General features: G+C 41.0%; 1 protein-coding gene across 1 annotated transcript in view; it reads left to right on the top strand.

The window, feature by feature from the left end:
- Positions 1–27,543, top strand: part of lrp2a (low density lipoprotein receptor-related protein 2a) — a 55,819-nt gene that overhangs the window by 27,147 nt on the left and 1,129 nt on the right. Inside the window, 44 exon segments of the mRNA XM_034203953.1 lie at positions 557–666; positions 1,242–1,419; positions 1,518–1,731; positions 1,821–2,060; positions 2,536–2,724; positions 4,057–4,989; positions 5,092–5,257; positions 5,333–5,491; positions 5,586–5,875; positions 6,250–6,450; positions 6,914–7,156; positions 7,251–7,376; positions 8,394–8,513; positions 9,020–9,151; positions 9,755–9,956; positions 10,513–10,808; positions 11,446–12,112; positions 12,612–12,782; positions 12,870–13,093; positions 13,333–13,510; positions 14,125–14,321; positions 14,457–14,702; positions 15,130–15,258; positions 16,317–16,436; positions 17,499–17,615; positions 18,015–18,131; positions 18,467–18,604; positions 18,927–19,049; positions 19,178–19,306; positions 19,963–20,094; positions 20,204–20,335; positions 20,813–20,956; positions 21,896–22,061; positions 22,149–22,277; positions 22,380–22,603; positions 23,033–23,212; positions 23,721–23,840; positions 23,997–24,087; positions 24,311–24,378; positions 25,872–25,989; positions 26,098–26,218; positions 26,429–26,539; positions 27,090–27,206; positions 27,414–27,485. Coding sequence (XP_034059844.1) covers positions 557–666; positions 1,242–1,419; positions 1,518–1,731; positions 1,821–2,060; positions 2,536–2,724; positions 4,057–4,989; positions 5,092–5,257; positions 5,333–5,491; positions 5,586–5,875; positions 6,250–6,450; positions 6,914–7,156; positions 7,251–7,376; positions 8,394–8,513; positions 9,020–9,151; positions 9,755–9,956; positions 10,513–10,808; positions 11,446–12,112; positions 12,612–12,782; positions 12,870–13,093; positions 13,333–13,510; positions 14,125–14,321; positions 14,457–14,702; positions 15,130–15,258; positions 16,317–16,436; positions 17,499–17,615; positions 18,015–18,131; positions 18,467–18,604; positions 18,927–19,049; positions 19,178–19,306; positions 19,963–20,094; positions 20,204–20,335; positions 20,813–20,956; positions 21,896–22,061; positions 22,149–22,277; positions 22,380–22,603; positions 23,033–23,212; positions 23,721–23,840; positions 23,997–24,087; positions 24,311–24,378; positions 25,872–25,989; positions 26,098–26,218; positions 26,429–26,539; positions 27,090–27,206; positions 27,414–27,485 — 8,280 coding nt within the window.

Raw genomic sequence — 27,543 nt, 5'->3', positions numbered from 1 at the left:
ACTATCCTGTTGTGATTGCATAAGAAAATCTGAAATTAAATGCAAATAAGAGAAGTGTCAAATAGGCATGTAAGAAATGAATGATACACTTGACTTTAGTCTTGTTATGTTGTTATGCCATTTCCTATTATGTAAAATATCAATTCTCAAAGACACAGTATCATTTTTTAACTATTTTACTGTCTGTTTAATTTTGTATTTTCATTATTTGTTTAGTCCAACAAACCCCCCTTTTTAACTGATATAGGCAAATGTTACTCCCTTTGCTCTGATTGCAGGAAACATTTGTATTTCCTGTTGGATGTTACAGTGACTTTTACAAATGCTAAGGCAGATATAGGTATTGTCATTGATTTTATTCACATGGTGTTGTGTTTAATACTTTTAGTTTTTTTTATTACATAAAACAAAAATCGTGATATATATATCACCTCACATACAGTATTGCAGTATATTGAATCAGAACTCAAAATATGTTAGAATCATCAGACTTGTCAATACACAGCCCCAGTGTCAAACACACTAACCGCTCCTGTTTGTGTTTGTCCTCTGCCAGGTTTTGAAGTTGAGAGGGGAGGTACAGTACAGGAAAACTCTCATCACAAATAACGGCTCTCCAACTGGCGCTGGCAGTCCTGTTGGCATTGCGGTGGATCCAGCACGTGGGTAAGCCCCATTTAACACAGTTCTGGCACGGCCACTCATCCCCGCAGCTACTGAGCTCTAACAGCTCCTCGTCGCCATCTGCTCTGCCTCTAGAGAGAGTCTCACCACTGTTACTGAAAACCACGCTGCACACAAGAGTACAATCAAGAAACATCCCAGACATTTTAAATCCATCTATTCCAACTGTAATATGTAAACATTGCCTCTCTGATTTGGGTTAATGTGACCAAATTAGTCTTGCAGGAATTTCATTATTCGTATAAAACGTAATAACTTTGCATAATAACTTAATTGAATAACTTAAAATTAAGTTATCTTTTTAAAACCTTACATAAACAAGTGCACAAACTTGGAAAGTGTTTTTCCATTTTCCAAATTCAAGGCTGATGTCTGAGCCACTGAAAAGCTCGTATTTTGGAGATGAAAGATTCCCCCCATGATTGAAAATTGTTGTCTCAGTGGTTTTGAATATAACTACATTAGACTATTAAAAAGTAATAAGCATGCAGATCTTTGGCTGAATTGTAAATGTCTGACACACAAACCCTAACCTCCATTCTTGAATGTCTTGAAAGAAAACTGTACTGGACAGACCAGGGAACAGAGAGCGGCATCGCTGCCAAGGTGGCGTCTGCAGACATGGATGGCTTGAACCCTGCCATCCTGTTCACCAACAACCTGGATCACATTGAGTTCCTCACCTTGGACATCAAAGAGAACAAGCTGTACTGGGCTGTTACTAGCACTGGCATGGTGGGTCTGCACTCTTTTAGCCCTCACGAGTTGCCATTTGTTAATTCATTTTTAACTTAATGTTAATATTGGTACAAATATGCGTGTGATCTCTACAGATTGAGCGCGGGGATCCAGACGGAAGTAATCGCATCACTATATTGACCGGCCTGTCTCACCCCTGGGGAGTGGCCGTCTATGAAGACTACCTCTACTTCACTGACCGCAACTTTGAGGTGATAGAGCGCGTGGAGAAGTCCACGGGTGCCAACAGGATTGTGCTGCGAGACAACATTTCTGGACTCAGAGTTCTGAAAGTGCATTATCGTGAGGGTGAGTATCATCATCGTTCAATGCTGTCTTTTTACCTGTAGTTGTTTTTTTCTTTTGTGCATCTTACTGTTTTCTCTCAACAAACGTAGCCTCTGCGGGAACTTCCAATGGCTGCACCAACAACATGGGAGCGTGTGAGCAGCTCTGCCTGCCTCGGCCGCAGGGTCTGTTTACCTGTGCATGCGCCACAGGTTTTAAACTCAACACTGACAACAGGACCTGCGCTCCCTACCAGTCCTATGTCGTCATCTCCACTCTTTCTGCGATCAAAGGCTTCAGTCTGGAAGGGACAGACCACTCTGAGGCTATGGTGCCTGTGGCTGGGATAGGTCAGTTATTTTCATACATTTCCCACTTCTGTTGTATGGATGCACAGCTGGAATTGGCAGTAAGGGTTGCCAGGTTGCCACTGGAAACCATTTTGAGAACTTGGCAACACATGTTTGGCCTTTGGTTTTCATCAGTAGCATCCATTTCCATCATATTAAAAATAGGTACAGAAAACTGAAAAAAACATATATTTAAAATGTGTCCCTATTCATTTTGAAGATGAGATAAAACACAAACTGGGTGTTACTGTTTATGTGTTTATAATGTTCATTATTAAGCTGACGGATAAGTCAATTAATAAAAAAATACTTCATAATGGTTTAATAATGGTTTGTAAATTCAAGCTCTAAAATTAAAGTTGAATTTACGGGTAAAAAATTATTGTATTTACTTACTGACAGAGTAACTGGATACAAAATGTTGTAGTAATTGTGTTTGATGTAATAATAATATGAATGGGTTTTCCTCCTGCAGGCCGTAATGCTTTACACATTGATATTCACATGGCTTCCGGATACATCTACTGGTGTGACTTCAGCAGCACTGTGGCCACACAGAACGGGGTCAGACGGATCAAGCCAGATGGCTCAGGATTACATAGTGTAGTAACATCTGGAATAGGACGCAACGGGATACGAGGCATTGCTGTGGACTGGGCTTCAGGTATGCTATCAAAGTATTTGTTTAACCACATAACATAAGTACTATGCAAAGAGGTCATTTTTGATTTGATTAGATTTATTTCGAATGTGTAAAACAATAATACAAACATTTAACATGAGAATTATTATACAATACACAATTAAGCAGTGTCAAATTGATATACAAAAATATTACTGATTCTAAGTTATGTATAAACAAATTATCTACTTAATTACACATCCGAAAAGGGGTGGGAAGAAGTTCACACTTATTTAATCCCACCCCTTCTCCCAAAAACTAAATGATTAACATATATATTATTTATTTTCTTAAAGAAATACATTTTTTATTGAAAAAACAAACAAACAAAACAAAAACATAAAACAAAAAATAAATAAACAAACAAATAAGCAGATACATAAACAAACAAACAAATAAACAAACAAATACATAACAGAGGTCAATGATATTCAAGAAAAGATAAAATAACAAAATAAATAAATAAACTGCAAACCCCCAGTTATGATTAAACAGCGTCATCCCTGTATCTTGTTAAAATCATGTCCTTATACCTTTTTTTAAACAGTCATACATGTATTTATTTATTTAAAGTACTCCCACAACACTTAAGATATAGGTAAAAGACATTCTCAGTCACTTTTTATAGAGGTGTTTGTTTTTCAAATTGAAATATACAGTATACTGTATATAGTATATTGTTGACCGTAACAATGTCTGTTACTGTTGTTCATAACGTGTATAGTGTTTCTATGATTAAGTTATGTTCAAGCGTTTCTTTTGTTAATTGTTCCACATTTTTACTCCATCTGCTTCTTTTTTAAATATATTTTCAGATTTGTGCTTATATTCAATGTGTTATACCTTTCAGACTTATATACCTTTTGCATCTTCAATAAACCACATTTCCCCCCAATGATTAATATCTTTATTTAACTGTGGGTGTAAAAAAGAAACCCAGAAGACAGCCTAACTCATTTGAACCGGCTGTATGACACATACCACATACCACAGGCAGCAGCCCACAGTCAGGAAGCTTTGTCATACTGCTGAACTCACAGAAAGAAGAGATCAGTTCCTCACAAGTGCCAGGAAAGACCATTTTATTGAATAGTTAAAATAAAAGAGAGCTGCAGGCAGGGCAATGTTTCATTGTTTCTCATGTATGAAGAAATAACGGAAAATCTGTTGGGTAATAAAAGCAACATCATAATGTCAGCTAGTAGCATTTTACTATCATACTCAGCAGTTTAAGACTGATGACCTCATCTTCTTAAAATAAATATAAATATTGTATGCTTTTTAATATCTGGGCTAACTGGATTCTTTCCTCAGGGAATCTGTATTTCACCAACGCCTTCCTCACTGAGACGTATGTGGAGGTGCTCCACCTGAACACCACTTTCCGCAGGGTGCTGCTGAAGACCCAGGTGGACATGCCGCGCCACATCGTGGTGGACCCCAGGAACAGATACCTGTTCTGGGCGGATTATGGTCAGAACCCAAAAATTGAGCGAGCACTCTTGGACGGCACCAACCGCACAGTTTTAGTGTCATCAGGGATTATTACTCCTCGAGGTCTCGCTCTGGACTGGCAGACTGGCTACGTCTACTGGGTAGATGACTCCCTGGATATGATTGCACGAATCAACCCTGAAGGAGGGGAGACGGAGATAGTCAGGTACGGCAGCCGCTACCCGACTCCTTATGGAATCGCAGTGTTTGAGAGTAGTATTATCTGGGTGGACAGAAACCTGAAGAAGGTTTTCCAAGCAAGCAATCAGCCCGGCAGCACAGAGCAGCCTGCTGTCATCAGAGACAATGTCAACATGCTGAGGGACGTTACAATCTTTGACCAGCGCACTCAGCCTACCACCGCCCAGGAGCTTAACTACAACCCCTGCTTGGAGGCTAATGGAGGATGTACCCACTTCTGCTTCGCCCTCCCCGGTTCCGACAAAGATAACCAGAACAAAAAATGCAGCTGTGCTTTTGGGAATCTTGCAGCCGACAATGCGACCTGTGTGGTGTCAAGGGATGATTATCTCATCTACACGACTGAGAGCACTGTGCGCAGCCTGCGACTCGACCCGGAGGACCATGTGCTGCCCTTCCCTGTGGTAAACGTGCCACGCACCTCAGTGGCCCTGGATTTTGACCTCACAGACCGCAGGGTCTACTTCACACAGAGCTCAGGCGCAGGAGCAAGCAAGATCAGCTACATCAGCCTGTCCTCTCCCACCGCAGCTCCTGTAGAGGTGGCTTCAGGTAGGTTTGGCACTTACACAACAACATACACTTTTATTTAATATTTTCTCTGAAGGTGCCGATACCATTGCTAATGTTGCTTTGGTCCTCCCGTTTGGTCAGATCTGGGGGCTCCGGATGGCATTGCTTATGATTGGATAAACAGAAGAATCTACTACAGTGACTATGTCAACCAGAGCATTAACTCCATGTCTGTGGACGGGGCTCAAAGGACTATCGTTGCCCATGTGTCGAGGCCAAGGGCCATCATGTTAGATCCCTGCAGGGGGTAAGTCCCACACAACACACACTCCACACTTGTTCATTAGACTTAACTGAGATTAAACAATAATCCCTTCCACAGATACATGTATTGGACAGACTGGGGAACCCATGCAAAGATTGAACGTGCAACCTTAGGGGGAAACTTCCGGACAGAGATTGTGAACAGCAGTCTTGTGTGGCCCAATGGACTGACCCTGGATTATGAAGAAGCGAGACTGTATTGGGCCGATGCTAGCTTGTAAGATTTGAAAAATCCCACTGTTGAAATGTATACTGAAGTGTTTCACCGTGTAAAACTACAACTATTATCATTATCTTTGCTCTGCCATCAGACAGAAGATTGAGAGATCCTCTCTCACGGGGTCCAATCGGGAGGTCATCGTCAGCACAGCCATCTACCCCTTTGCTATGACCATGTTTGGCCAGTTCATCTACTGGACTGACTGGAACACACGCAGCATCTATCGGGCCAACAAGCACGACGGCTCTGACCAGACGGTCATGATCCAGAACCTTCCATCTCGGCCGATGGACCTCCATGTTCTGGCCAGCAGCAAGCAGCAACAGTGTGACAGTCCATGCCAGCAGTTTAATGGAGGCTGCAGCCACATCTGCTCACCCGGTACATACTGTCACATACTGACGCTTTGTTTTATCACATTATTGTTTAATTGTTTTAAAACCTTTGTCAATTGGAAGGATCCTTCTAGCTATTGATATCATTATAAATGTATTATTTTTAAGGTTATTATTCGGTCTCTAAAATATTAGAAAATACAGTCATTTGAATGTGTATGTATCCCAGTTTTTTTGTTTTGTTAGTCAAAAATAACTTACAAATTCTAATATGATTAGAATAAGCAGTTTATTTGCAGTATTTTGTGCATTACTTTAATAACAACCTAATATTAAAAAAGCCAATTACATTTCTGTGGATCAATCATTGCAGCTTTGACTCTGATTATATGAACTGTTGATGAAATGTTATCTTGTTAGGACCCAACGGAGCTGAGTGTCAGTGTCCATCCGAGGGCCGCTGGTATCTGGCTGACAACAAGCACTGTATCCCTGATAACGGGACGCGCTGCCAGCCGGGTCAGTACGCCTGTATGAATGGCCGCTGTATTCGTGCCCAGTGGCAATGTGACAACGACAACGACTGTGGAGATGGAAGCGATGAGTTGGAGAGAGTCTGTGGTATGATGTTCTTAAAAGGGCTCTAATCATTATTTGTTTTTAAATTTGCATTTCTTCTTTGTTTTGTTTTGTAAAATCTCACGGTTGATTATTATTAGTTTTAGCTTCTGCATGAGTGCATTTCTTCTGTCTTGATGCAACTCTATATCTTTTACCTTCACTAATACTAACAACTGTTTCTGTTTCTGCTTTAACAATATTCTGTTTTAGGACATAAACCTGACTTCAACAACTTTGTTGGTGTGTATGCTTGCTCTTCACGATAACATTAACATACCTAATTCTTCGCTGTTAAAATAAATGAACACTAACAAATGAATCAATGTGCTTATATCTTTGCATGCAGTCCCACAGCTGCTGTCATCTTTTATTGCCTTGTCAGGTAAAATGAGTTTCAACTGCGTTTCTAATCGGACCTCTCCATTGGCTGTAGCTCAGACATGTTCTTAATTGTGATTGGCAGCCTTCCACACCTGTGAGCCCACAGTGTTTACTTGTGGAAATGGCCGATGCGTGCCGTACCACTACCGCTGTGACCACTACGACGACTGTGGAGACAATAGTGACGAGGCGGGCTGTCTGTTCAGACCATGTGACCCCAACACAGAGTTCGCCTGCAACAATGGCCGCTGCATTGCAAAGGACTATGTTTGTAATGGGATCAACAATTGCTATGACAACGGCACCTCTGATGAACAAAACTGCCGTGAGTATCCTAACATTGCCACAGAAATCATCAAGGTAAATGTCAAAATGAACCTCTTATTACTTATAGTAAATATCCAATTTGTTCATCACAGCGGAGAGAACCTGCCAGCCAGAGCAAACAAAATGTCAGTCGACCAACATCTGCATCCCACGCTCATACCTTTGCGATGGAGACAACGACTGTGGGGATATGAGCGACGAGAGCCCTACACACTGTGGTGAGTCCTGCATACTGTGTTTTTTCGTGATGCTAAATAATATTTTCTTTCACTATTAATTGTAAAACTTATCTCATGAAGTTACAGTCATGAACATGTCTTTTGGCTACATTATAATAAGGGTATCCTGATGTTGAGAATGCTCCTCACTAAGGCAGTTAAATCGGACAGAAAAGCTAAATAAGACAGAGCTTTAGAAAACATAATTAACAACACCTGTGCGTTATGATAATGTCAAATATTGGTTGCTAAAACTTAGGCTTGACATGCATCATACTGTAGGTGAAGCATTGCATTTTTTGGGTCAAACAGTCCATCGCAATCACTGCAAGAGCATCCCTTTCCCAAACTATAAGGGTTTTACAGAAAATATTGAGTGAAAACTGACAAACATTGGCAGCATCTACCGTCATTGTAAATAAAACCATAAAATAGATAGATGGATACTTTATTGTTATTGTACAAATATTCCCACGAAATTCAGGTGCACTCAAGGACCGGACTCAAAATATAATAACAGGTAATGAACAGAATAAAAATAAATAAATGCTTGCATTCCATACTCACATTTTTACACACATGCAAATATTTTCATATATTAAAACTTTAATTTGCACAGTCTTGGTAAAACATGTTTTAATATGCCTTAAATTATGAGAGAAGAGATGTAAAAAAGTCAGAAACATGTTGATTTTTTATATTATAAAATATTTGTATCATTAAATATATAAATGTATTTATGGTTTAATTTTTTGAATTACATTTTTCTAAATCTGTTTTTCATTTATTTATTTTTGCATTCTTTAGTCACTTTTTACATAATTTTTGGTCATACATAGAAGAAGCATGGCATTACCATTTTGTCATCTTTTAAAAGAATGCCTCACAATAAAACAAAAGTCAAGCCAAGAGTCAGAAACAAACAAGGGTCTCCCCCCCCACCCCCCCCACATCAGCATGATTCCCACACTGCCAATCCATCAAGTGATTTCATGCCTTTCTACGTCCCATGCACAGAGACATCCACATGTTCCCAGAGTGAGTTCCGTTGCTCCAGCGGGCGCTGCGTCCCCGCCCACTGGTACTGTGACGGGGGGGCTGACTGCGCCGACGGCTCTGATGAACCCCTCTCCTGCAGTGAGTGTCGTGCAACTCTCTCTCCCCCCCCCCCCAAAACGGGCTTTTTGGCTTTGTGTGCCCGCCCATTATCAGCTGCTCCGTTATTGTGTGTTTGTGTCTGCATCTGTGTGTCGGTGTGGGAGAGTGATGTACGGCAGAGTGTGAGTCAGTGGTGTATTTCTTTGTTGACGATGTGGTCAGTCAGGCCTCCCATTGTGAGCTGCATTCCTCTGTGGTGACGCCCCTCGGTGTCCTCCGACAAACAGCACCTCCCCCTCCCTTTGTCCATCAGGGGTTACAGAGCCTCACTTTGGCTTTTGTTTAGATAGCTCACCATGCATGGGAATGTGGAGTTGCCATGACTATTTTGAAAGCTTTGCCACTGTTGTATTGTGCCTTGCTTATTAGTGGAAAAGCAGTGGGGGAAGTACCTGAGGAAATTGGAAATCTCAAAAAAAGAGAGAAAACCAAATAATAAAAAGAAACTGTGTTGTGAAGTGATATAATGTGATTTTCCCCCACAGTCACACAGATCAGAACCTGCAACACAGATCAGTTTCGCTGTGATGACGGCAGGTGCATTGCCTCATCCTGGCTCTGTGATGGGGACAATGACTGTGGAGACATGAGCGATGAAGACCAGAGGCATAACTGTGGTATGCATCCTTTCACTAATGCCTATGCTTCCTCTCTTTCCACTTCTCCTTTCTTTACATCCTTTTTCTTCCCACCTCCTTCCCTTTCTAGACCATCCTCTTGTTCCCCATCACTTCTCCACTTGCCCCCTCCTGCTTCCCTCATCTTCTGGTTATTCAGGAGGCTGATGGATTAGGATACTCACCACTGGGGGAGTGTTGTGTAGGAGACGCTGACAGTCAGTGCCCTGCATCTTGTAGTCTCCTGTAGATGGAGTTGACATTCCTGATTTCTCCTGCCTCACTCGTTACTTTGTGCATGTCTCCTTTCTCTGACTTCCTGGCTCAGGGTGGATCAAGACTCCTATGTCTCACCAATGTTTTCTCCAACAATAAGATGCCTGAAGCTAAAGACTTCAGCGCTGCCTGAGCCTCTGTAGGAGACTCACTTCAAACAATGTGGATCAATCACATTAGACGGATAAGGAATTTCAAGTCATGGCTCCATGTTTTGAAATACAGTTTGGAATGTTTGGATTGCCAAAAATGCAGGTTGACATTGGATCATCACCATCATTATTTAACCTCCGGTGTTTCCCTCTGCTTGATTTTGTTTTTTTCCAGGCAATCGCACATGTACAAGTGCAGAGTTCACCTGTGTGAACAACCAGCCCCCTCAGCGTAAATGTATCCCACGTGACTGGGTGTGTGATGGAGACGCAGACTGTGCAGATGCTTTAGATGAACATCAGAATTGCTCTCGCAGATCCTGTGGCATCAATGAGTTCAGCTGTAACAATGGCCTCTGCATACGGAGCTCCTACAGGTTAGAGAAACTCTTTTAAAGGTCTCCTATCATGCAAAATGCACTTTTTGTTGTCTTTTATACATAAATATGTGTCCCCGGTGTGACTCACAAAGTGTCCCAAAATACAACCCTCTCTCTTTTCCTCCTTACCCACATCTCTTACAAACGGGGGGACAATGGAGCTGATCCAGACTTGTTGTCGATATTACGTAATATCGGAAATGTGGGCTGGCTTTACGCCCACGGCCCTATCAGAAACGTTGCTATCAGAAACAATGCGTGACATTTTGGAAGTAATATGGTCTGTGTTTACATTAGCAAGCATCGCTAACCTGTACTGGAGAGAGTATGTGTAAAGAAGCAGGATATAAAAGGTACTCACCTTGTGGTAAACCCGTGAGAGAAAAAGCATTTGAGCTCCATACTGTTTCAGAAATAATCCTTGATGTGGTTTTGAACATAATATGGTGTTTAATCATGGCAGCATTTAGCTGAGTATCTGCCGGTAGAATAAAAAAAAGATGCTGCCCAACAAATCTGGCAGTGTGAGTTTATCAGTGTCTTCTAAAATCAGGTGTGATCGTCGAAATGACTGCGGGGACAGCAGTGACGAGCAGGGCTGCACCTACCAGCCATGCCAGCAGCACCAGTTCACCTGCCAGAACGGTCGCTGTGTGTCTCATGACTTTGTCTGCGATGGCGACAACGACTGCGGGGATGAGTCTGATGAGCTGGAGCACGTGTGCCACACACCAGCACCCACCTGCCCGCCTGGGGAGTTTAGATGTGACAATGGACACTGCATCTCCCTGAGCAAAGTGTGCGATAGGAGCGACGACTGCTCCGACAACAGCGATGAGAAGGGATGCGGTGAGTGGGAGGAAAATCTCTGAAAAGTTGGACGAAATAACCTTTCAAGCTTTCCTTTTTTTCTGTTTTTGCCCGCATTTAGGCTGTGAATTTAATTATGTCTGAGCATCTTATATTTATGGCTAAGGTCAGAATAATGAGCCACAGTGTAAATAAAAAAATATAAGAATGAATAAATAAAGCATAAAATACAAGAACAGAAGTAATTCACATTTGTTTAATTTTTCTATTTTGGATGCTTTTGTATTTTTGACTTTTTATTTTAATTATCCAGAATTTGTTATACTGTTTTGTTTATATTGTTTATATTTGATATCATATTTTTCATTTTTTCATTTTATTTTGAATTGTTAAATCTGTTTTCCACTTATTTTAAGTATTGTATTATAAAGTCTGAACACACTTCTGCTTCTGTGATGAAAGAATGTCCCTATCTATCTATCTATCTATCTATCTATCTATCTATCTATCCATCTATTTATCTCTCTCTCTCTCTCTCTCTCTCTCTCTCTATCTATCTATCCATCTATCTCTCTATCTATATATCTATCCATCTATCTCTATCTATCTATCATTATATTAGACAGGAGAAAGATGTTATAATAACCTTGTCTATGTTATGCTTCTTTGATTGCAGGTGTCAATGAATGCACAGACCCATCCATCCATCACTGTGACCACAATTGCACCGACACACCCACCAGCTTCATCTGCGCCTGTCGCCCTGGCTACCGCCTCATGTCTGACAAAAAATCGTGTGACGACATCAACGAGTGTGCAGAGACCCCGAGCGTGTGCAGCCAGGTCTGTGAGAACACTCTGGGCTCCTACATCTGTAAGTGTGCTCCGGGATTCCTCCGAGAGCCGGACGGCCACACCTGCCGTCAGAACAGCAACATCTCGCCCTACCTTATCTTCAGCAACCGCTACTACCTGAGGAACCTGTCCACGGATGGACAGGCTTACTCCATGATGCTGCAGGGCCTGACCAGCGTGGTGGCCTTGGACTTTGATCGCGTCGAAAAGCGTCTTTATTGGATTGACGTCAGCCGCAGAGTGATTGAGAGAATGTCCTTCAATGGCAGCAACAGAGAGGTGGTGGTCAATGGAGTTCTGCATGGGGAGGGCCTCGCAGTGGACTGGATAGGCAGAAAACTCTACTGGGCCGACAGCTTCCTGGATTGTCTTAAAGTATCTGAACTGGATGGTCGATTTGTGAAGAAACTGGCAGAGCACTGCGTCGATGCCAATAACAGTTACTGCTTTGAAAACCCCCGGGCCATTGTGTTGCATCCCAAATATGGGTGAGTTTGAAGCAAGGAGGAAATTAAGTAATTTAATAGATATGGTCTTGAAAAAATAGCAGTTCAGTAAGTTGCGGAAAATATGTTTTATATGCAGAATTATTATGCAAAGTTGATATTTCTTTGTCCTAATTCAAGTTTAATGTTGTTAAATGTTATTGGTAACACATAGGGTTATGGGTCTTTAAATGTCTTTAATTTGTTACTAAAGGGAAATATGATTTATTTATGTATTATTCAAACCTGTTGAATACCGTTATACAACGATCCACATTTTTGCAATTTCAGTCAACTTGAACTCAAATCTTAAGTAACCAAATTTGAAATGTCCCTGTCAAAAAGCCCTGTCAGCAGCTAGTACTATGTAAAACTACTGTGCCAGTCTGGCTCTTTTTCGAAGTAAATCTAAGTAAAAGTGTTTTTTTACTTTTTCAGAAGTATAGTTTCTGATCCTTTAGATATCATGTGATCTAAAGTGACTCTCTTGGCTCCTTGTTAGATATGTATACTGGACAGACTGGGGAGACAAAGCCTTTATAGGTAGAGTTGGAATGGATGGAACCAACAAAGCGGCCATCATCACCACCAAGATCGAGTGGCCCAACGGGATCACGATCGACTACACTAATGACAAGCTCTACTGGTCTGATGCCCATCTCAGCTACATCGAGTGAGTTCATTCACCAGGCAGGGATCACACTCGTTTCCCCTACAATAAATGCAGCGAGACATCTAACTGTTTTATTTATTTTGTCAGATACTCAGACTTGGATGGTCAGCACAGACACACAGTGTACGATGGAGATTTGCCTCACCCGTTCGCCCTGACTGTGTTCGAGGACTTTGTTTACTGGACTGACTGGAACACGCGCTCAGTGGAGAAAGGAAACAAATACGATGGCTCTGGGCGTCAGTCCCTGGTCAACACCACTCACAGACCATTCGACGTCCATGTGTGTCATCCTTACAGACAGCCCATTGGTGAGTTCAAATCTTGTGTAAAACCACCTTTTAGTTGTTTGTTAACTTGGCATGTCCTTCTTAAAGGGACAGCTCCTATTTTCTCAAGTATTTTCTCAAGTATGGTTGTCAACAAATAGAAACTACTACTTTTAAGTTGATTTAAATACAGGTATCGAACACCAGCAGAACACTCCCTGTCTGTAGTCACCAGTGTGGATGTGAGATTGTTTGACCAAGTGTGGCTCTTCCTTTGTCAGGAAACAATCCCTGTGCGGTGAACAATGGAGGCTGCTCTCACCTGTGTCTGATCAGCCATGGGGGGCGGGAACACACCTGTGAGTGCCCCGACCATTTCCTGACTGTCCAAATAGGAGGTGTGACCCGATGCCTTCCCATGTGCAGCAGCACCCAGTACCGATGTGCTAACAATGAACGGTTTGTCCAGATGTCTTCTTTCCTTGTGATGCTTTTATGTAAGGTGCTGCATTTTAACATCAGCGGGTCATTGCTGAACAGACAAGGGGTTGTGTGAGTTTATTTGTACTTATTGTAAGTTTTCTATCACAAAAAAAGTTTGTCTTACTTAGTCCTAATTTAACCTTTTGTGTTTTTATTTTATTTTCCTTTACTAAGGAAGGAAAAAAATCCTGGTAGCAATATTTATATAGGCTGTTCACTTGCCTTATCCATCATCTGTAATTCCTAAACACTCAAATATTTGTACAGTGAGTCTCTGTTTACAATGGTAAAACAGCGACCCCTGCTGTTTGAGTCATAATGTACATATGGGCCAGATTTATAAAAAAGATCAGTAAGGGTGACACATGATTGTTTACATTATAACTGATGAAAGAATAATATTGCAACATAAAATAGGAGAATAACTTATTCATTGATGTTAAAATGTACAGATTTCACTTAAGACATTTTCTTTTTTTATATTTTATTACATTTTTGAGTTGTAAGTAGATATTTCTTGAATTGAATGAACTCATGATTAGTTAAAGGGAATGAAGTTAACCTTTCACATGTTCCTCCTGCTTCAACAGGTGTATTCCTATCTGGTGGAAATGTGACGGTCAGAATGACTGCAGAGACGGCTCCGACGAGCACTCCACCTGCCCGGCGCGCCACTGCAGGCTCGGACAGTTTCAGTGCAACGATGGAAACTGCACCAGCCCCCACTTCCTGTGCAACAGCCACCAGGACTGCCATGACGGCTCCGATGAAGACCCTGTGCTGTGTGGTGGGTTGTGTTCTCTGAGCTGACTCATTTTAAAAGCTATTATGAATTTCTTTAAGGTTCCCCTTTAGTCTGTTTCTTATGACTTCATGTAACAATTTGTTCTTGTCAACTGATTGATTTGTCCTCTGTCTACAGCTACACACCAGTGTGAAGCCCACCAGTGGCAGTGTGCAAATAAGCGGTGTATCTCCGAGTCATGGCAGTGTGACGGCGAGGACGACTGCGGGGATCAGTCTGACGAAGACCCCGCCCATTGCTCCCTCAGGACCTGTCGCCCCGGACAGTTCAAGTGCCGTAACGGACGCTGCATCCCACAAAACTGGAAATGTGATGTAGATGATGACTGTGGTGACAACTCTGATGAACCGTTAGAGGAGTGCAGTAAGTAATATACTTCCCCCCCCCCCTTACTTTACCTTTTAAGCACCAGGCCAGCTATAGATAGTTTTCTATGTTTTTAAAAAGTCCTTCTGTTGTTTGCTATTTCCCAGGAAAGCATGGAGGGATTTGACACAAATGTCCACTTGGACTCAAAAACAGACTAATTAGAATTTGCTGGTCAAAGGGAAAGGTCACTATTAACTCACATGGCCATAACTCAATAATTTATACCCAAATGATGACAATATATCACAAATATCTAATAGTATTAAATGATTAAGTGATGACATTGATTTTGGACAGACATGGATGTAAATTGCAACTTAACTTGATGGCTGTAAACGTAAACTCTCTTTTGATAGCTGAGAAGTGTTTGTGTTCTTTTCTTGATGGTTGTCTTCTCTAAATGGTGGTGTTTTCTCTACAGTGGGACCGACACATCGATGTGACAACCACACAGAGTTTGACTGCAAGACCAACTACCGCTGTGTGCCACTATGGTCTGTTTGCAACGGCCACAATGACTGCAGAGACAGCAGCGATGAGCAGGGCTGTGGTGAGTCTGAGAACTAGGATCCAATGTCATATCCCGGCACTGATAACTAATACTTTTATGTTTGTTCATCACTTTATGTCCTGAAAAATGATGGTTTCAGAGATCTAAGAAGATTAAAAACAAGTGTTTAAAGAGTGAGGGGCAATTAGCACCTCAGCCCCCTGTGGAACGTCACACAGTGAGGTAGTGGGAGTCGCTGATGGAGAAGGTCTCACCACTAACCTTCCCCCTCCATGTGCCTCTCCCTAAGAGCACCACAGATTTATTAGCTGTCCGATGCTTTGAGTCTACATACATGTGAGTGTGTTGCAGCTCGGTCCTTGCGTGGGGGCAGGGTTCACACAAGTCTCTTTATACTTTGCTAGGATCCAAACACACCGGCCACGGCCCTCCCGTCTCTTATCAGAGGCCCTCGCTCCATTAGTGCCATGCTGGCGCAGGATGGGAGATCTGTGCTAATCTTCCTGTAAGAATGTAGCAGATGGACCAGGTGGAGGGCTAGGAGGACTAGCTAACACTGCCTTATCTTTGACCCCCAGCACTGTGTGGTAGAGACGGCTCAGAGCGGCTCTCCTCCACTCCTCTCCCTCCTGTGCTTCTCATCTCCTGCAGTCTTATCCTCCACAGACACACACTAGCACAGATAGAGTTCACCCATCTGTGCTGGGTTCGCTGCTCTCCTCCTTCTAAAACGATTGGAGTTTAATTAAAAAAACAGATGCCATTCATTTCAAGCTGAAATTCTCATCATTACTTAATCGCCTAAATATTTCCTGCCATGTTGTGCTGTTGTTGCTTGGTGAAATATATACTGGAGAATCATCTTTTTTCTCAACATTGAGTTTTAGTCCTCACTGTATCTATCATAGTTTAAGCCATGTTTTAAGTTTAAGCAGCATATACCTTTTTCAAACAGAGTAAGCCCAGCAAACTCTAAGCTGCTCTTAAGTTGAAACAAGTGGCTACAGGAAAAAGAGTGTTTATCTAACAAAAGTTGAACCAAGTTATATAAACAGTTTAAAACGATGACCAATTTATTTTTCCCGCTTCTCTCCCAGATGAAGTGACATGTGACGCTAACGGAGATTTCCGCTGTGACAACCACCGCTGCATCCCTCTGAGATGGAAATGTGACGGAGATGACGACTGCGGGGACAACTCTGATGAACTCACCTGTGGTGAGAGCTGTTCACCGGCACTGAAAAAGGACATCACACCGTTTTGTTTTAGGGTTTGAGTACTGTCAAGATTGTGAACAGTGTAAAGCTGGGGACATCGCCCTCATCAGTGTTTAAACCCTCTGTTCACCAGAGATTTATCCAGATGTTCTTACCTGTATTGGATCCTACGCTGCAGACAAATTTAGAACCGACACATCTATCACAAATGATAGTCTTAGAAGATGAAGGCCAGGCTTCACCGATTTTTACGATACGATTTAGACACATTTATTTCCTTTTACAGATAAATGGGGGCTTGGCAGTTTGTCCATTGCAAATATCGATTCACTAACATAAGTGTAGAGGTAACAACAAAAGTGGCTGGTCCGCATGTGTCATTAATCCGAAGGTCATTTTGCTTTTTAACTTGTATTGTGTTTAAAGAAAGAACATGTATACACAGTTATATTGAAGGAGGCCCACTGATTTGATATCATGTGTTTAAGTAGGTTTCCTCAGGGATTTTACCTCAGCTCCTGTGAGTTGTCCGAATGAAAAAGGAGGATTCATAGCAAAGAACAGCCCTGCCATCATTTTTATCAGACAGGAGGGAGGTTTTGTAAGAGGCTCGACACTTCTGCCGGAGTGCTGAGAGAGGTAGTCTTATCAGCTGCTGGAGAAACAGGCTGTCCTCAGTGTGTCAGGAAGAGGGAGTGGAGGCTCTCTCACCCTTTGCCCCGGAGAATTTAAACATGTCTGAAAACATGCCAGTTAATAGAGATAATGTAGCTTCTCAAAGGAGGAACAGTGACTGCTGGGGTTAAATCACGATGGTGTCTCCAGTGAGCTCACTGCAGAGTAACGGCTGCACAGACTGATGTGTGAGTGTGGGTGTTGTTGGTTTTTATCATAATAGAGAGGAAAATAATAGACAAGAGTTTAAAAACCCAATGACAGGTTTGAGAAATGTGTCAGAAGTGTGTCAGAGTTCTGACATCCCTCTGATTAATGTGTCTATGTAATGAAACAAGACCTGCCTTTGCTTGATTCCACTCTTTCTGTTTACATGTTTTCCTTTAGCTCCACGCACATGCACAGAGAGCGAGTTTCGTTGTGAAAATCTGCACTGCATTCCCGACCGTTGGGTCTGTGACCATGACAACGACTGTGAGGACAACTCGGATGAAAGGGACTGTGGTAAGTGGAGGCTCTTTGTTCGCAGGCTGTTTGTGAGTAACGGAGGGCTGCACTAAACAAAGAAGCAATAAAGCTTCACGTTTTGAAGCCAAGACAGACAGGACCACCAAGAGTCATCTATTCAAAATGGTTTACTCACTCTAAAAGTTCAAGTCTCACCGAGCATCACATTTGTAGAAGTTATTGTAGAAGAGATAAATGGAATAAAAAAGTATTTAACATGTAGGATTAAAGAGGGAAAAGAGGGTTTTTTTGGTGCTGTGAGACTTTAAACAGTCTTTTACTGTATACAACTTGCTAAATGTGTCTTTACTAGAAGGACAAAAGCTAGTTCCCTTTCCATTAGTAGCATCTATTTTTTGTGATGCTACATTTTGTGCTGGTTCATCTGTGTTGCAGAGTTGAGGACGTGTCATCCCGGTTACTTCCAGTGTGGCAGTGGACACTGTATCGCTGAACGCTTTAAATGTGATGGCAACGCCGACTGTCTCGACTATACAGATGAGACGTCTTGTCGTAAGTGTCCAGTATTTTATGTTTCTCCTGTGCAGGCTTTGGTGAAAATGTTTGTCTTAATCACAAAAGGAGAGTTTTAAAGTAGCAATCCTTCAAGATGTCTTTTGGAAATACCAGATGTAATGTAAAGCTGTAGTGGTAGGAAATGTGTGGATTGCAGTAGCAGTACCTTTTATGCAACATTTATAAAGGAATATGGCAAAGGCATACTACAATTATATACATATTGCAGTACTTTCTTCAGTGAGCCATAGTTTCAGTAACTGTATTATGGCCTCATTCAATAGTGACATTTATTTAAATGATAATAATTGTTTTTTTTCTCTGACTTTCAGCTACACGCTTTCCCAACGGAACATACTGCCCCCACTTCCTGTTTGAGTGCAATAACCACGTGTGCATCCAGCCTCATTGGAAATGTGATGGAGACAACGACTGTGGAGATAATTCAGACGAGGAGCTTCACCTCTGCTGTAAGAACTAACATTAAAACTCATGTCTACCCAGGTCCAGCACACACAAAATAAAAGCTTATTGGAATCTGGCCAAATTAAAGCTCATCCCAAAATCGCATATTTTTTCTCTGACATATCATGCTTTTTATCAATTTAGATTGTTTTGGTTTGGGTTACCGAGTGTTGGAGATATCAGTAGGGATGTCTGCTTTCTCTTGAGTACAATGCAATATGTGTTTTTAGGGTAAATGGTCCCTTTTAAATTTGGCACCCTATTTGAATATGAATGTGTTGAATTCTTGCTCTAAGTTTTTAATTGAGTTGTTCTGTTCGCCCACAGTGGAAATCACGTGTGAGACTCCGTTCCGTTTCCGCTGCGACAACAACCGCTGCATCTACAGCCACGAGCTGTGCAACTCTGTGGACGACTGTGGAGACGGCTCCGATGAGAGACAGGAAAACTGTGAGTGTGATAGCTTGTAGCTGATGGTCTCATTTGTGTACTTTATCTTAATGAAGTTAAATGTCTTACTTTTTAAACATGCATTTACAGCAGCATATTAATCAGTCAATTTATTTCCCTCCATCTAGGCCAAAGTCCCACTCATGGACCGTGTACAGATGATGAGTATAAATGCAGTAACGGACAATGCATCCCTCTGCAGTACGCCTGTGATGATTATGACGACTGTGGAGACCAGTCGGATGAGCTTGGCTGCCGTGAGTACACGAACAGAGAGAGTATTAGTAATGATGATGAATTGAAAAATGAACCTTGAAGGTTTATTCAAATTCAGATAAATAAAATAACTAGTTTCCAATGGGTCAGCTCAGTCAGACCGAAAGCAAGTTGAATGTACATTTCTTACAGCGGATAGAGTCCGTAACATTTCTCTAGTGCAATGAAGCTCTCGTCATTTGTATTGATTTGAACTTGACTGTACCTGATTGACTGCCACAATCAATACAGGGCAAACTGTAGGCACAGGTATTAGAAAGTGTTCAAAGTTTGGAAAATGTAAAAACATTAGGTATTCAATGTTAGGAATATGCTCAAATAAAAAGAAAACTTCTTGAAATGCTTACATTTCAAAATAATCTGAAGTTTCATTTACGCAATCACTAATTTAATCCAATATTAGATTACAATCAAAGTAGGTATAAACAGCTGGTTAAATAAACAAAGGGACCTTACAAACTGATTGCTGTGGAATTTGATTTTTCAATTCCATTTTCCGTAATGATTTAGATGTAATGATGCAGGCTTTGTGCATCTGAACAATTGTGTTTTAAAGCTGTATGAACCTTGTAGGTAACATACAGTACATGAGTGCATAGATTGTTATTCAGTGTGTTTTTGTATTTGATTCTGTCAGATCATGGCAGTGGACACACATGCAGTGACAACATCTGTGAACACAACTGCACCGACCTGACGCAGGGAGGCATCCTGTGTTCCTGCCGGCCCGGCTACAAGCCCAGAGAGACAGAAAAACACAATTGTGAAGGTTAGTGGCCCATTCATTATTCATATACTCAACCTATTCAAACACGAACACACAAGTAGTTTTCTACATTTTATGTTTTATCTCCTTTTTTCATGTCTTTTGTTAACAGACGTGGATGAGTGTGAGGTGTTTGGCAAGTGTCCTCAGGAGTGCAAGAACACGAAGGGCAGCTACGAGTGTTTTTGTGCTGAAGGCTTTCTTTCTTTTGGGGAGCCGCATGGGACAGAGTGCGCTGCCCAGGGTAAGAGTTCGGCATTCACATAAAAAAAAAATGTCTTCATGATATGATGATTATCAGATCAGGTCTGAAAATATTCTTGCAGTAATCAAATCGGCTCCATTTGCAACATTTAATTCCAGAAACAAGGATACATACATTAACCCTTAACATTAAAACCGCATGTTTAAGACCCTCTAATTTAAATGCGATGTGGAATTAAGTTTGAGGGTTGACTGGCGCACAAAGCAGTGTTTCAGTCTTGACTTATTACCCATGGAACCCTGTTTGTAACAATTTAACATTTCTGTTCAGGAGCTAGTTGGGGTCACAGACCTCTTTGTGTATTATTTATGGTAGGTAGATAAATAGTCTTCAGGGTTTGATCTGCAATATTTGAGCAGATTTTCATTTGGTGGAGCAATTTTTTTTAAATGTTGCCTTTTTTTGAGTGAGATAAGCCAAACTCTTTCCATTCATCCCTCCCTTATCCCTGTACAGGAAACCCCCCGGTGCTGCTGTTGCCAGACAACGTTCGCATCCGGCGTTTCAACCTGTCCTCTGAGCAGTATTCAGACTACGTGGATAATGCTGAGCACATCCAAGCTTTAGACTACCTGTGGGATCCAGAGGGACAAGGACTCAGTAAGACTTCTTCTGTACCTTTAATGTTTAATGTGCTTATTAATCAGGCAGGAATAGGCTGACCCTAAGGCAAGGCAAGGCAAGGCAAGTTTATTTATATAGCACTTTTCAACACAAGGCAATTCAAAATGCTTTACAAAAAATGAAAGACATTAAGAAAATGGCATTTCAAATCAGTCATTAAAAAGAAAAGATAATAAAAGAAACATTAAAAGAAAAAATACATGGATAAAAGTTACAGTGCAGTCTAAGATATGAATAGTTCAATTAAACATTAAAAGAAAAAGTACATGGATAAAAGTTACAGCGCAGTCTAAGATATGAATAGTTCAATTAAAAGCAGCGACAAAAAGAAAAGTCTTCAGCCTGGATTTAAAAGTAGTCAGAGTTGCAGCGGACCTGCAGGTTTCTGGGAGTTTGTTCCAGATATTTGGAGCATAATAACTGAACGCTGCTTCTCCATGTTTAGTTCTGACTCTGGGGACAGAAAGCTGACCAGTCCCTGAAGACCTGAGAGATCTGGATGGTTCATAATTTAGCAGAAGATCAGAAATGTACTTTGGGCCTAAACCATTCAGTGCTTTATAAACCAGCAGCAGTATTTTGAAATCTATCCTAAGCCTCACCTGCATGAGAAACGCCATCTTGCTACATCAATCTCTTCTTTCAAAAGACTGTTAAAGACTTACACTACATTTTTAGGGTTATTTTATATTCTTAACCAATGATTAACACTTTAATTTATGTTTAACATAGAGATTAAAGCATAGTTCATTCTTCCATTTATGCTTGACTTGTTATTTTAAAAATATTGTTTTGTATATTTCATTGCTGTTTTTTATGTGTTCGTAACAAAACTTCTTCTGGTTCTGATCTTAGCTATTCAAAAATATATATTCTAAAAAGTTAAATAAACTTTTATCCCCTGATGTGCTGTAGGTGTTGTGTACTGGACAGTGTTGGGTCGAGGGTCTCAGTTTGGCTCTATCAAACGCGCCTACATGACCACATTTAACGATAATGGCAACAACCCGGTGAAGGAGGTGGATATGAACCTGAGATACATCGCCAATCCTGACGGCATCGCTGTGGACTGGGTTGGCGGGTACATCCAAAAGAATGACTCAACCATTGCAGAGGTTGCTCTAAATGTTGTTCAGCTGCTCAGTATGTGTTCATCATGTTTTTACAGGCACATTTACTGGACAGATTCAGGCACCAATCGAATTGAAGTGGCCAAACTGGATGGGCGTTACAGGAAGTGGCTGATCCACACAGACCTGGACCAGCCTGCTGCTATTGTTGTCAATCCATCACTGGGGTATGAGGCTGTTTCCCTTCCTTGATTTATTTTTACTGTATTGGGAGGATTTCAAATAGGACAAATAAATACTGTGCTGTCTTTGATTATATCTGTGTGCAGGATGATGTACTGGACAGACTGGGGCAGGAAACCCAAAATAGAAGCAGCGTGGATGGACGGTCAGCACAGAGAGGTGCTGGTGAAGGAGGACGAGCTGGGATGGCCTACCGGGCTGGCTCTAGACTTTCTGAATGGGAACAGGATCTACTGGTGTGACTCCAAGGAAAACATAATTGAGTCCATGAAGCCTGACGGCAGTGACAGGAAGATCGTCATATCAGGAGGTTAGAACTCTGAGTGTGCAGAAACACAAACAATTAAGAAGTTGTATGGGCGGCACTGATATGCAAAATAAATCTACCCAAATAATAGTGGTGATTCAAAACAGTGATACACCACCCTCCCCCCAAACATTTTTTAAAACATAACATAACAAAAAAGGAATAGTAAATATAATCCATGCTGTAGATACCGTATGTCAGGCCATTGTCAACTGTAATGAATAATCAAGTTATTAATTCATATGTAAAATGACAGCTGTAGCTTGATAATAATAATATGCTCTCTACCTGATGTAACTCCTGATTGGCATGGTGATATTTGAACTGGTCATTAAAATTATGCATTTAGTTATGACGTTTTTTATTATTCTTAATTATAACATCCAACTGCAAAATGCTCTTAGTCTCACTGGTTGAATTTCTCTATTTCAGACATTGGACATCCCTACAGCCTGGATGTGTTTGAGGGTCATGTGTACTGGACAACAAAAGAGAGAGGTGAAGTTTGGAAGACCAACAAGTTTGGGATAGGACACAAAGTCAAAGTTCTAACCATCAACCCATGGCTGACTCAAGTCCGCATCTACCAGCAGCAACGACACAACCAGTCAGGTGAGAACACAGAGGGAGTTTTATAAAGAAAGAACATGTTATGCAATCATTGAATGTCAGGTTTAAGGTATCACATGAACCGATGTTGGATTACTGCAGTGCTGACACGCTCATCCCTCTGAATGCAAGACAATTGCTGGAAAGACACTAAGAAAGTGTTTTCAGTAGATGATAGATAGGATAGATATATTATACAGTATATACTTTATTGATCCCCATTTGGGAAATCAGTCACATGATAAAAACACAGAAGTAAATGGATTTGACAACTTTAAGCAGACATGTTTGCAAAAAAACGCACTTTATTTTATCTTAGAAAGTTTGAATGTATCTACTAAATCCAACACAGACAGAATATATAGATTGACCCTCTTTTTGTTTTCTGGCTTAGAAAGGCAGCAATAACAAAGAGGTAAAGCGACATGATGATTAGCCTAAAAGAATAAAAAAGTAATGCAATAATAAAACTGTATCTAACAGTGATGTTCTTTTGTTTTCTCCTCCTCAGTACCCAACCCTTGTAAGAATGTGTGCAGCCACCTGTGTCTCCTGCGGCCGGGGGGGTACACCTGCGCCTGCCCTCAGGGCTCCTCTCCTGTGCAGTTTGACTCCAATGAATGTGACGCAGGTAAACCGCTGCTGCCTGCTCGTCGTGTTGCATCTCATTTGTAAATCCATTCTTCATTCAGTACGTGTCAGGCTGCTCCTGTGTGGTTTTGTGAATTCTGTGCTGTGATTTTGTTTTGTTGTTGATTCTGTGTATGCCTGGCTTTTGCTCCTGCAGCCATTGAGCCACTCGTTGCAATGCCTGTTGCGTGTAGATGCATGAATGGTGGAACCTGCTACACTGATGAAGGCGGTCTGCCCAAGTGCAAGTGAGTTTGGCTGTTGGAGACATTCACACCGGTGATGGAGCGATTCTCATTGAGTCATATCCAGTAATGCAAGATATTATGGCACTCAATTTGTTTTAAATACACTTCAAGATTCTCATTGAGTCATATCCAGTAATGCAAGACATTATGGCACTCAATTTGTTTTAAATACACTTCAAGATGTTGTTTCCTCTTGTAACCAAATGATCATGCCTTTCTGCAGATGTCCGTACGGTTATGTGGGCAGCTACTGTGAGATGGGGAAGTCGAGGGGCGCTCCAAGAGGAACAGGTATGGTTGTTCATCAGTGAACTATATTTGTATCCATTTTTTTAAAGTTTCAGTTTCTGAGGAATCAGTGCTTAAGACTCAGGGGTACATTGAGTTTGGACTACCTTCTCTCCCATTTATCTTCAAATGTCGACTCAAATTCTTCCATTCAAAACCTGAGGGAGTCCTTCACACTGTTGGCTCTACTGGAGCAGATCAAGGCTAAGCGTGATCACACTTCTTGTTTATCTACCTGACAGTGACTTTGTTAGAACGAGGTACAAAAATACTGGACTCAATTTCAACGACTCACTTTTTAATGAGAAAAATAAACCAAGTTTAAACAAAAGATCACTCTTGCGAAGACAAAATAAAACTCTTGATTTCTAACAAACAAAAACTCTCCTCTCTGGTATCCGCTGGGTCTCTGGACATGTGAAGCACTCTGAAACAAGACGAACTGGCACAAGACAAAAGGAGATAAGGACTATTTAGACATGAGGGAAGTGGGAACAGGTAGAAACAATCAGGGGCGAGGCAGATGCTGACGATGGCGGGAAAACACACAAAGGGAGGAAGTAACAGGGCCTGAAAAGAAAGACAAGAGGTAAGTACAAAATAAAACAGGAAATGGGAAAACGAGACATGACATGAAACATGGGGACTTGACTAGAGATGACAGACAAGACGTGAAGTAACATGAAAACCTGACTCTACATAGAAACCTGACTAGACTTGGAATTACATAAATACCTGACTAAACATGAAATGACACAACTAACACATTTGACGAGACACGAGAGACTTGACCAAAGTGAATTGAGCAAATACCTTTCTAAACTTCTTTAAGTAGTTTATTTGAATAACTGTTTGGGTCCGAATGATAAACTTATCCTCTATCCATTAACCCTCTGTTTGTAACATAATTAAAACCAGCTCCACCTTAAACAGCTAAAACAGTAAAAAGCTTCATGATCAACAAAACAATGTCAAATGTAATAATAATAAATCACATGTAGGGGTTTATGTTGATGCATTTTCTGATAATTGCTGGGCTTTTACTTGTATCAGTGAGCATTTTCATATTGTTGTGTTAAGGTGTTAACTGATGTGAGTACTTCTAATATTGAATGATTGTGTGTAAAACCAAAGAGATGTGTATTGACCTCTGGAGGATGGCAATCCTCAACAACAAAAAACCCCCACTGGAAATGTGTGCTGAACATGCAGGTTTTTCTTGTTTCTGATAAACCATATTCAGTCGTTGCTATCCTAAAAGCCATTTTTTTTTTTTAGTGTTGACATGCCAAAATCACACATTTCCTTAATCTGTAATACTTGATTTGATCACTGTTTAACTTCTCCAATTGTTAACCAAACTAAAAAGGTCATTTAAGGTATGACCAGTTAGGACGACTCAGCTAAATGTTTATTAAAGTAGGAATGTTTATGATCAGCACAACCTGAAAGGGTTTAATATGCTTAAGACTAAATATTTGTAAACTGTTTTGTAGCTGTGGCTGTTCTCCTGGCAGTCATCATCATCCTGATCACTGGAGCTCTGGCTGTCGGTGTTTTCCTCAACTACAAACGAACAGGATCGTTCATCCCCTCCATGCCCAAACTACCCAGGTACCTCATTGTTGTTTTTACTCTCTGTTTCTGCTTACGAATGAAAACTACAGAAGTTGATGCAGGCAGAATTCAGATCAAAGTTCACAGCGTTTTGTTTTTGTCCAGCCTCAGCAGCTTGGTGAAGTCCGGTGACACTGGGAACGGGGTGACGTTTCGCTCCGGTGATAATGTTGATCTGGGACCGGCACACATTGGAGTGTCATTCATTGACACAGCCATGCAGATGGTGAGCCCTGGAAGCACGCTTAGCAGTTCATATTTTTCCTTAAGTCACTCAAAGTGAACTATCAGCATTTTTTACTCGAAATCCAAAGTACTATGTGGTATTTTTACTTGACTGTTAAAACCGCTTATGTAATCGGTAGTAAAAAATAAATTGATGGCGTGTCTTTATGAGTGTAACAAGAAATAAACTCAAAATGTTTTCCCCCTATAGGATGATAATTTCTCCCTGGAAGCTGGGAGGCAGCCAATCACGTTTGAGAACCCGTTATACGCAACATCTCCTGGAGTGCCCAGTGATCCTGCAGTCATCCACGCCACACAGGTATCATTTATGAATGAATTCATGTTTTTTTCGCCCACATTTGAGAAATAAAAAACCTCATGGATCAAGAGTAATACAAAGCGGTTTCCTTCACCTATTTTCCTCCGTGAAAGGAAATGTGTTTCCACAGTCTTTCTTACAAAAATGGATTTCATCAAAATGCTCTGCAGTAGGCTTAATGTTGTAACATGTAAGATTATGTCTGTGGATTGTGAGCCGATTCAATAAGACAAGTTCTGGTATTTTGACCTCCTTAACTTTGAGATAGGGAATGGGCTACCCTTTTACCTTTTTATAAAATGATGGATTTTAGGTTTATCAATACCAACATGTATCCTATTAGTGCACAAAAAAGATATAAAGAGCAAAAATGCTAGTATGTTTTGTTCTTTTTTTTGTGATTAAAAATTGCTTTTCAGCACCTACAGAGATTTCTGGATGTACCTCCTGATGATTATATTAACCATTCAAAACAAACAAAAATGTGGATGGCTGAGCCAATCAGATCAATCCTCATGGATTATGAAACTGACATTGTGTTCCTCAACAGGTGACAGTTAATGTGAGTGGTGAACAGTTGGAGAACAAGTTTGTGAACCCGGCATATCACGGAGATCAGAGTGCAGTCACTGTGAACACAACTTCTGTCAACACCAATCCTGCTCAGGTGAGTCCATGTCCGGAGTATGGGTTTATATTTCTCTCTTTTCCAAGATAGACCTAAGAAAATGTACAAGAACACAAACAGAAATAGAACAACTAAGCAATAAACCATTTATTAAGACTCTTACAAGAATCATAACATAAAAAAACAGTTCATAAAACAATGTAAGTATTTTTATTTGTGGGATGCCACCTCACTGTTTGTTTGCAGGAGTCGAAGTGGAGCTTATTCAAGCGAAAATTAAAGCCAAGCTCCACGTTTGAAAACCCTTCATATTCAGAGGTTAGTATTAAGACACTATTTAAGGTATGAACGTGTTCTCTTTTGGCTTGTTTACCCT

Source organism: Gymnodraco acuticeps, unplaced genomic scaffold (genome assembly GCF_902827175.1).
Source record: "Gymnodraco acuticeps unplaced genomic scaffold, fGymAcu1.1, whole genome shotgun sequence".
Classification (NCBI taxonomy): domain Eukaryota; kingdom Metazoa; phylum Chordata; class Actinopteri; order Perciformes; family Bathydraconidae; genus Gymnodraco; species Gymnodraco acuticeps.
The sequence above is the reverse complement of the archived record's forward strand: the minus strand, read 5'-3'. Positions and strand labels throughout refer to the sequence as shown.